At 38.1% G+C, this 11,385-nt stretch overlaps 1 protein-coding gene across 1 annotated transcript; it reads right to left on the bottom strand.

The window, feature by feature from the left end:
* Nucleotides 1–7,792, bottom strand: COQ10B (coenzyme Q10 homolog B (S. cerevisiae)). Its single transcript, XM_009890159.1, has 4 exons — nucleotides 7,643–7,792; nucleotides 6,000–6,192; nucleotides 3,295–3,396; nucleotides 1–318 (listed from the first exon to the last, which is right to left on the bottom strand). Exons 1-4 carry the CDS (start codon nucleotides 7,762–7,764, stop codon nucleotides 151–153), a joined length of 585 nt encoding a protein of 194 aa, XP_009888461.1. The 5' UTR covers nucleotides 7,765–7,792; the 3' UTR covers nucleotides 1–150.
* Nucleotides 7,793–11,385: the final 3,593 nt, after the last annotated feature.

Raw genomic sequence — 11,385 nt, 5'->3', positions numbered from 1 at the left:
CATCTGGCTGAACAGGGGTGTTTTGTACAGTATGAAGTCGCACACAAAGCTCAGATAGGAAATCGGTGCCCCACAGGAGGAGCATGGCACCTCTTGTACAAATGAAGTGTACAAACAAGTTTATAATGGAGGTCGTTACAATTTTCCCTTTTACGTCTGGTGAACTTCATGAAGCATTAGCTCCCGAGGTATGTTTGTTTCTGGGCCATGGAGTTTGGATGCTCTTCTTTCAAAGGCAGCTACCATCTGCTTTACCACTTCATCAAAAAATAGCGTAGCAAGTTTTGAGTGTAGAAGTGAACGAAATTCAAAAGAAACCTGTTTAAGAAAATAGAGAAGAATTGGTTTTCCTGTACCTACTGTTATGGTAAAATGCTGTTACAAATACACAGCTTCATTAAAGAGTCTCCAGTTAGTCTTCAAGTGAGCTGTGGGAGAAAGAACAGTTAAAACTGAACTATGGGTGAGTGTGTCTGTGAAGAAGAGCCCCGTTCTCTGGTCAGGGGACTGTCTCCCTGGGCTTTTCAATTAGAAGAATCATTTTGTTCAGTTCTCTGAAGTAATCATTTCTATTTATCTAAACTAAATATATTTTACTTAAGTGATGCATCACAAAATATAAGTAAAATATTTGGGATAATGAAAAGTGACTGACAAACAATAACTTAGTTACTTTGCGCACAGAATTCACTTGGGGAAAAAAGTTGTCTGAAGAAAAGCCATCAGACTTACAGGTAAGTTGGAGCAAACCCAAGATGTGTTTAAAAGCAGCTCAGAATAGTAACCTCTTAAATACCATCATTTTAAAACAGCTTTTCTGTCTTGATAGCTGTCATTATGGTATGTTCAAATGAACAATTTACTGACTAAGGCTACAAATTTGCTTGTGTGTGCCATATCTCCTACCTGAGCACCTCCCACTCTTGACCTTCGCTGTCCTGACACGTACAGGCAGAGTGGTGATGTCCTCTGTGCCAAGCCCTCGGGCCTCCTACTGCAGTGCCCAGAACTTAACTTCTACATTTTCTTTTAGCTACTGAATCTCACAGTTAAACTGAAACTACTGCAGTAGTTAAGTTATGGCAGGGAGTCTGCTTTCTCCACCCTCAAAAGAAACGGGTCACTTTTATGTTAAATAGCCTTCAATTATGCTTTTGTACTGTGCTGGCCTTTGGTCTAGTTAACGTTCCCCTAAGGCTATGGAATCACATTGTTGTGGAACACACAGCTTCCCAAAACGATTACAGAATATTCAGGAAAAGAAAAAGCTTGCTCTTCTGTGACATGCTATAGCATGTCTTTTGGATTGAGATTTAAGTATCTTTGTCATTTCTGAGAAATCAGCAGATTAAATGCCAAATAGAGCAAATACAGCTTCTCTCAAGTTGCTTATGCGTAATGCATATTAACTGCAAAACAGTAGCATAGAAGTAATTAAACTACTTGGACTGTAGGCCAGGTATAGCTTCGTTTACGTTTGCTTGACCTCAAGCATCAGTAAAATTAACCTTTTGAAAGTCTGAGAGTTGTCGTGTGGAGCATGTACAGTTCTGCAGAGCGGGCATAATGTTCAGTAATTATGTACAAACTTGAGGTATGGTATACATTTACAAAGTTTGCAGATGGTAAAAATGGTGTCATGCTTCAATCTATGTACCAAATCATTTAAGAGCTGAAACCAACCTAGGGAAGTTCTCTGCTGTATGCATGTGTCTCCTGGCATCAGGCTGGCAAAACAGTGATGCAGTAGCTTGTGGGATCCAGCTTAATCCAAAATTCAAATTACATTTTCTAAAGCAAATGAGCATTCCGGAAATCAAAGTTTTCTCTCCTAAGCATCTGTAATTGCACAGTGTGTTTTGGGAAGTTTGTTGTGAAACGCTTATCATCCCTATCTGCACAGGCCCAGGGGCAAGCGACACAGCAGGTCAGTAACTAGCAAGGGTTGGAGTCCTTAAGGACTTGCCTTGGTGAGGCAGCCCCCTGCTCAGCTGGCGACGTTTGCCTCTGCTACCTCAAAACGGGGTAAGCAGTAGGAAGTATCATATCAACAGTGTTTCCCCAAGAAAGTGAAAATGTCCATTTTAAGTCCCGTTTTGACTCCCTTTAATTGAAGTTCTTGTCCTGAAACATCAAAAGGTGGCTGGGGGGTGTAGGGGGCGGGGAAGAAAAGTTTTCCTTGCAAACTCAGTATTCGATTACAGGGATTAAACACTTGCTTAATTCAAGTTTTCTCAGCTGATCTATGGCTTGGGTTAAAAGCTAGCTTGTGTACCAGTCAATAGTAGCAGGAACTGGCACTTTTTTTCCTGGAGAAATTCAAAGACCACAAGCAAGTAACATGCAAAATCGTTGGCAAATCCTATGAGAAATGTATCTTTTTGAGCATCTATAGATTCCTTTTTACTGTTGAACTGTATGAAGCTCAATACAGCAATAAGCTGAAAGTTATTAACCCAAGGGGATTAATGTGGTAGTTTACAAATACTCTAAAAGCTCTTTTTCCTATTTACTGAAGATAATTTTTAAAGTAGGGTATCCCAGTAGATGGCAGCAGGAACAACCTATTTCTGTGTACTTTTGTAGCCTGTTCTATCTCAATGCAACACCTACTTTAACACTATAAAAGGTAAGAAAAAATGTGATGACAGACTAAATAGACAAAATGGAAAAGCAATAACTTGAGTGGAAAGCAACTTGTCTAGGAGTAACAAGCTAAATCAGATACTGGATTTAAAGTGCAATAGTCTTGAGCTGCAGTGATAGCCCACCACAGGGTAGAAAGACAGCAAAAATCTATTATACCTGTATTAAAGAAGGAAGGAGTAAGACTTAAAATATATGAAAGGCCAAACAGGACAGATGGGAGAATACCTACTTTCTGGTACCAAGAGCACTTAGGTTATAGAGTAATTAAAGGAAATAACCAGGTATGTTTAGTATTTCTCCCTCTATATTTGACTCTCTAAAAACCGTAGCATGTTTAGAATTGTACAGTGAGAGACATGGTGAGAGATACCAATGCCTAGACTGTTTCACGACAGGTGGACACCTCATGCAAGACTACTGACACTAAAAGACACTGTAGTGGTTTCCATGTGGTAAAGTTGCAAAATTTTTGGGGGACAGTAGTGCCTAAAACTAACTTGTTTACTGTGCCACTATGTTTTAAAAAAAACTCCAACAAATTAGTACCAGCCATTAAAAAAAAAAACAACACCAAAAAACCACAATTGAAGATACTGTTTCTAGGCCCTGTTTCAAGCATGTGGTAGTCTTAATTACAGTACTTACTGAAAAATCCAATGTACACGTCCTTGGATAACCAGGGATACCTGGGCTGAAACGCCACACTGTTTCCAAGTGATTAAATAGTTTTCCATCTGTGCAGGATGCCTAAAAGGAAGTTTAAGAAGCCAAGCTACAGTTAGGCTTTTACAGATGTGACCGGTTAGTATTACTGAAGTTTGCATTTGCATTGTTAGATAGTGAAGGTCACGGCACAGTTAAATTTTTTCTTATAGTGCAGCCAGCATAAGATTTGCACAGTGTCATTGATGGCAAAGTTATTTAATCCCTTTTACAGGAGAGGAAAAAGTTATGTGTTGAGAGTCATAAAATGGATCTCTAGCATGATGCATAGAACACCAAAAATAATGCTAATGCTATATACCAGAATCTTGAACAACACTGTTTTAACAAAGGATATGAATATTTACTGGGGTTTGGGTGTTTTTTTTTCATTACATGTATAGAGTGTTTTATATACACTGATATATAGACTGTAGTCTTGGGCTATAGGAATGCTTAGCATCAAAACAAACCTGACTGAAGACAAACTCCAAAATTCTACTGTCACCAGATATTATTGTCATCAAGAGCTACCATGAAGTCAGTAAGACTATATACTCAAGTTCATAATCAGCTTAGACCTTGGCTTTCAGTTTCTAGCAAGCCATATTTAACATTTCAGGAGTGCTTGCATGCAATCCTACTTTAAAACAATAAAGTATTTGCAGTAGTTGGTTTCATGGTTTTCATGACAATAAGGTCCTCATTTTCACTCATTTTATTTTTAGCACATATAGCTAATTTTGTGTGGCTATATCTATAATAGAAAAAGACTGAAAGACACATACTTCAAAATCATCCAAATACATCATCTCAGTCTTGGAATTTCTAGAGAGAATTTCTGTAACTGTTTTTTAACTCTTTTTTTACAGGTCTTACAGTTAGACAAGCAGCTCTGCTCCAACAAGACTACCCACGATGAATAGGTGTTGCTTGTGGTTTGAAAGCAGTGATAAGGTAAGCCATCTCAAAGACTAATCAGCAGCACAAAACCACCTACATTTTTCTGCTTGGGAATGAGATGCAGTGTCTTGCTACTTCTACAACAGAAAGGGGAGGAGTAAAGGGAAGATTAGACACGAAGAGCTGGGCTTGCTTTTCCTGCTGCTGCCAAAAGGGCAGGAAGAATGGGAAAATTGCCAGTGTGTCCTCCTTGCTCCCAACCTTATAAGTAGCAAACTCACTCCGTGCTTTCCTCTGTGGCAAGAGCTGCTGCTACCAGTCTGATTTTTCCATTGCTCAAGCACGGCTGCCGTAAGCAACAAATCCGTGCTCATTTTGTCGCCACCAGTAGCCCGCTATGCTAGACCACATGCAAGCTGCTTTTGCCCAGAGTTATTTCTGAGGACAGTGAAGGAGTCAAAACACACAGTCGCTTCTCTAGAAATGTTCCTGCAGTTATATAAACATAATATAAACTTCTAGGAAAAATAATCCCAGCAGAGAAAACACTAGTAAGTCTAGGAGGAGGAAATCTAAAGAAACAGTTCTCCTTGCCACTTCCATGATCTTTTCTGAGACAAGAAATCCTCTTTTGAGTTAATTAGAGGGGAAAAGAGTTAGTAAGCCAATCTGATAGCTATGTGAAAGAAAAAAGGCAGTCTTGTCAGGGAAGAGCAGAAAGGGAAAGCAGTCAGCATGTAAAATGCAGATTTTCCATTGTAGCTGTTCAACTTTCTTAATAAAGGGAGAAAGATATCTTTTTCTTTCCAGAATCAGTAAGTACCTTGAATAAAGGCACTTTGCATATTCCCTTTCCAATTCATGTCTCCCCTGTACCCAGTTTCTGTTTTGAGCAGTGTCTCTTAAGAGGAAGCCTAGAAAAGAATAGTGAAATAGGATATCTAAACAATTATCTTGAACAGCAATCAACTATTGTAATTCCACTAGTTATCCCCAGAAATAGTGAATATCTGCCACATAAAGGGAGATGAAGTTTTGCTATAAGGAATCCATTCCGAGCTGTTCCTAACCAAAACAAATTTGAATGTACACGGCAAACTAGTCAGAAGACCCAGATGTCATTTAAGATTTCTCCTTTGTCATTTTTAATTATTACTCTTGAAAAGCTGAAAGGAGAAGAAATAAAACTGCTTCTCTTCTGAACAAATTAATTCTAAAAAATGAACTTTAAATGCACTCTTCTATCTTACACTGAATAACAAGTTCTTCAGCAGATCCTACACTTAAGTTTAAGATTTCTCATATTAGCAAGTTAAAATTGTCAGGAGAAAAGTAATGACAGATATCAATTTTGCTAAGGCATCAGAAGCTACAGTTGTCAAAGATAACTTTTAAGTCAGTATTGATTTTGCATTTAGAAAGGCTTGGACAAAATTTTAATAAAACCAAACAAAAATGGTGTATCTTCATTAATGGCTGCAAGTTTCTCCAGCAAAAGGAAATTAAAAAGCAATTCCTCCCCCCGCCCTCATTTGGCAGCTTATGTTTTAAAAGTGCATTCAAATTCTCTTCAGTTACCCTAAGTCTATAAACAAAAGCAACACAAGCTTTGAACCACACAAAGCACTTCCAGCATCAGTTTTGTTTTGAAGCACCAGTGAATTATTTGAATTTCAACAAACAAAAGTTATGGAAAGTTACAGCTAAGAAAAAAGAAAGAAAGAAAAAAAAAAAAAGAGAGTTACCTTAACTAAATGTGGTCTCACTAGGGTAACAACTGATGTATATCTCTCTACTACAGGAGGGAATCCTATTTCTAGCTGTGCTTTGCAGTATCCAGAGCGCTTAGATAATATATCTGACTTCTTACACCAAGGAACAAATAGTTTGTAATTCTCCACAAGGGCAACAACTTCATACATTTCTTGCATAGAATACCTGGAAAAGAAACGTGAACATTATTTTCAAGGTATTTTATCTTCATATTCAGTATTAAAAAGTTTCAAAGATGGTATAATTGGCAGTTTGGGAGGTGAACATACAGTTACCTGACAACAATACCACTGTTTTTGGAAATAAAAAAGTGGAGAAAAAAAAGTAATAAACTGGTGAAAGTCTTTGCATAAAGATGCAAAACACCACACAACATCCAGCAGTAAAGTTAGTGAACAGTGAACCTGATGTCTGCTACTTTCTGCAGTATCAGGTAACTATGCATACATTTCAAATGGAAAAATAGTTTCTCCAGCGCAGCCATGTCTTCATTTAGGTAGACCTTAGATATTCCAAATAAAGAAGCGACACTTCACAGCTACCAAGAAAAGGTGTATCAAAACTGAAGTACTATATTTAATAAGGTTTAAATAGAGGATCGCTACTTTCCTTAGTTTAGTTCAAATAAAAAAGTGTAATTAAAAAATACATGCAATGGAGAAACCTCACAGCATCACAGAATGGCTGAGGGACCTCTGGAGGTCATCCTGTCCAACGCCCCTGTTCAAGCAGGATATTGAAATCATATGAAAGAATATGATGGTAACATTTTAGTTGATTCTACTGTAACATGGCAAAGTATTACATAGCTATGTTTTTTAAGTTTTAGTTCTGAGACAGACAAGAATTGAAGCACATGCTTAATTCCATCTGTGTTTAAAATGAAATGCAGGTTCAACAGTACTCAACAGAGAGTACTATTGGACAAAGGCGCTATTCAAAATCTGTTGCAGTTCAAAAACAATCACATAACTGAGTGTTAAGCATAGTAAAAAAAAATATGCTAATAAAACAAATAGTGCATCCTATTGTGGACCAGAGACTAGAGGCAGATCACACTCTCATTAAATGAACTGGAATTTTCCCACTAGCTTTAAGGCAAACAGGATTTCAAAATATTTTTCTATGTGCCTAAGTTTCTTCATCACACAATTAATTATTTTCCTTCTTTTAAAGAAAGAAAAAATCTCAAGAAGTGAGAAGTACAACACAACGTAAGTGCAAACATTAGCATGTATTTAAGACTGAAGGGAACAAACTGTGAGTTTTCACAACTGTTGGTTAATTCCCATTTCACCATATGAAATTAACAGTGTATTCTTCCCTTTCAGGGTTTTTGTTTCGTCATGGAATAGAATGGTTGTTTCTGCTGTTTCTTTCTATGGGGCAAGGGTTTTGGGTTCTTACATTTTTGTATACTCAATTCCATACTGGAAAAGCCTCATCGCTACAATTCTGAAAGTCAAAACTCCTTCCTGGTCTCCAACTGGGTAGAGTCATAGGGGCATGTGTCTTCAGGGATGCTCAGTTTTTTAACTTTTAGCGTTTTGGATTAATCACAGCAAACACAAAATCAACAAGCATATGAAGTCTCTTACAACACTTCTATACAAACCCTATAATTCTTCTTTCAGAATATTCTTTTCTTTTATTTACTAGTGGAGCAGCAATTTTGAAGAAAGTTCTTGAAAAGGTGTGGCTCATTACAGGTACTTGCAGAGGAGAAACTCTGGTCATCAGAATACCACAAGAAGCCAAGTGCCTGCAACAGTGAAAATGCTCTTAGATATATTTCATATCAGCAAAATAAATAACAACACAATCAGGGGAGACAAACAATCAGTTGTATAACATTGCAGAAAATGTCAGATTCAGATGGAAAAACAAAGGCTCGTAACAGTATACAAACTGTTAAAAACACAAGGGGGAATTTTTTTTCCCCTTAGGAGAAACTAAAAATAGCCCCTGGTCACGAGAAAAGTAACTGGCAGAGCAAAATACAAAGGCTCTCATTAAACATTGGCTTCATGGCAGCCTGAGTTCATGTACAAGCCTCACATGCACTTAATTTGCAGAACAGGCTTTCTTCATAGCAAAATCAAGGCATAGTCTGGAATACTTTACCCTTTTGGAATATTCAAATAAGAGAAGATACGCTTGGAGATCAAAAGCTGAACTCTGCCATAATCCCTCTGCTGCGTTCCTTCTCTTAAAAGGACAGTTTCCTTTTGAAAGCCCTTTCAGAAAGTGTATTGCTTACCCAGCTTTCAAAATTTCCTTCAGAAAATATCATGCAAAACCTTGGACACAGTGTTTTCATAAATAAAACTTAACAAATTGCCTTTAAAAATGCTAGTAATTCTAAGATTGCACCTCAGTGTTTGTGAACATCTACACTAAAATCTAACAAATATTCATTGTGATTAATAGGTCTGTTCTGCTTAATTATTGATTTTGCCTAGGTCAAGTCAGTTAAGCAAAATGCCACCTCAAAAGCTCTGATTTTTGGTACCAAGAAGTTAAAAATGCCACTATTTGCTGTCAGTGTTTCTACAAATGTAAGCTACAGAGCAACCTAGGGGTTTTTTTCCTGTACTTTCTCTATATATCTCTATAACCAGGACTGTATTTCTGGATTCACGCAGTGAAAAATGGAACCAACCTTCCCCACTTAGCGTTAGGTTTGTTTGGTGGTTTGGTTGGTTGGTTTTTTGGGGTTGTTTTTTTTTTTTTGTTTTTTAAACACAATTAACAGACAGATGCTTTTTTTTTTTACTAACCATCAAAGTAGTCTAGCAAATTACAGTTACCAATTTTAAACAACTACAATTATTATTAATATGTTCACAGTAGTAACTTGGGACTGACCACATTAGCTTATACGGTCACTGCATTAGGAGACAGGCAAATAATAAACTGGTATCAAGTTTAGAGGAAAATAATCATCACCATCAGCTGACTAGAAACAATCTGGACAGGCTTTGTAAAAAAGAAAAAAGCACCTGTGATACAAAGCAATATGACTGACAACACATTGTAATAACTGCAGTTGGAAAGGAATTACTTAAGATGGGACAGAGGCATGGTGTTGAAATTAAGAAAGAATAGGTCGACTTTAAAAGTCTTCAGACAACAACCTCTGCAAATGTTTGCAACTGTATCTCAAGGGATGTGGACATAGTCTGTTTTTTTCCACACAGACTGGACAAGACTTAAGAAAAGCATTGCTTTGACAAGAAACACTGGAAGGGTGCCAGTAACATTGTAGCTGCCTCAACCAGATTCATAGAAAGTGTTCAAATGTTTGGACCAGACTTCATTCTGGAGAGCTAATTTAAATTACTTTCTCCATCTGGGTCTACATGTAGTACACACAGTCCAAACGTGTTGCCAGGTTTCTTCTCTTGGTTTGTTTTTTTTACTGTAATGCTATGGCAGTATATTGTTTCATACAGTTTTATCTAGACTTGTTTCAGCTACAAGGCTGAAAAACTATCTTTGCAAACAATCTTTTAGCTGCTGTAAGACAATGTCCTTTTCACAATTATATTACCATTCAAGGAAAGTAACGTTAAGAGAGGTTATTATGCTAACAAACATGGTGAGACTTCATCTCTGTCCCAATTTTATCAGAAGAAAAACAAAAGCTACTAGAATGTGCTGGGCTCAGTCCCAGCTCAGGAAAGCACACCTCTATAAGAAAAGCACGGATTTCAATGGCCTGTCACGCATGTTTTTGTGAACCTGATCAAGGGCACAGAAGACAAGCCAAGTCCATACCAGAATTCAGACACACCTACCACCTCTGTATTTATTCTCTGATGGTAATACCACCATATCCACTCACACTGCTCTTATTGGCATCATTCAATTCCTGCCACTTGCTGTTTCTCCCTAAACATTTGGGCACTGATCAAAGTATCACCTGACTTCCATGCCCTGAAAAGGAAGCGTTTACTGATGCATGGTATACATACGTAAGTGATCTATATTCAGTGATTATTTTAAATAGCTACAAATTTTTCAAAGCCTGAAGATCAACATATTTTTGTAAACAGGGATCTCCAACTCATGACTATAAAGACTGAAATCAGTGTTAAGAGGATGCCAGGGCCATTGTGTTTACTGTTATCCCAACTGTCACTTCCTTAAGGTTAGTGAGATCTGATGGCTATTTCATGGTCTGCGAGACATGAGCCGACGTCGTTCAAATTCTTTGTCGACAGCTGTTCACATCCCAAAAAATAAGTGTTGCCAACAAGTGTTCTCATTAGCATCCGAGTCTGAATAAGCACAAGAGACTAATTTACCACCTGAGTCCTTGAAGTCTGCTACTCAGCACAGTAAAGGGTCCGCCGAGTTGACAACAGGTACAGAATGTACACCAATGATAACCGCAAGACGTGAAAGCATACCCAGCTTCAAAGCTACAAATAATACAGCACCGTTTTGGATTCAGCTTGCACTTGCTTAAAACCAGCTGCCAAGATTCTTGCAGCTTACATTAGAAACATTTTCAACCTTAGGTTGCAATCAGTTACTTAATGAGTTTCCTTATACTGCACACCCTTCCCACTAATTGATTTTGCCGTCAATTCAGGACTCCACTATATAATTTAAAAGATAGCAATTGCGTTTACCAGGATTGAACTATTTTAATATTACAAACACACCCTAAAATTAAAACACAAAGGGTATACAGTAAGAAATATTGTCCAAGATGACAGATTATATCATTGCACAGTTACAATTATGTCAAATGACTGCTTGAAATTTGACATCATGAACCAATCTGTTCCACTTTTTCACTGTTTTTATGAGGACAATGAGACTTTGAATTTAACAAAGAAACACAGCAGTCTTGCCATAACAGTAATAACAGGTGAACCTTTTTTCCTCTTTTAAGATTTTCAAATTATACTCTCTTGTCTGCCTGTTTTTTTTCTTCCAGTTATAAGACCAACTCTTCTCCCAAAGCGTATTTTGTTTCTCAAGTTGTTCCAGCCAGCCTTACATGTGATCAGGGGATAAGGAACTTGTTGCATTATCTGAAGTGGAAAACATCTGGGCGTTTTACTTAGTTTTTCATTTCTTTTATGGATTGCTCAAAGTTATGCAACCGGCTCAAGCAAAGAAGAGGCGAGTTTGTAATCCGAAAATCGTTTGTTCTTCCACCGACACAGAGCCGACAGCCACCCAAGCCGCGTGCGCCTCAGCCGCCCTCGCGGCGCCGGCGGGAACCTGGCAGTACCTTCCCTCTCCCCTTCCCCAACACCACCGCCTTCTCTCCGGGGCAGCACCGGGCAGGCGCCAAGCTCCCCCGGGCGGGGCGAGCCGGGCAGGGGCTCGCCCAGCACC

Source organism: Charadrius vociferus, unplaced genomic scaffold (assembly GCF_000708025.1).
Source record: "Charadrius vociferus isolate BGI_N301 unplaced genomic scaffold, ASM70802v2 scaffold147, whole genome shotgun sequence".
NCBI lineage: Eukaryota > Metazoa > Chordata > Aves > Charadriiformes > Charadriidae > Charadrius > Charadrius vociferus.
The sequence above is the reverse complement of the archived record's forward strand: the minus strand, read 5'-3'. Positions and strand labels throughout refer to the sequence as shown.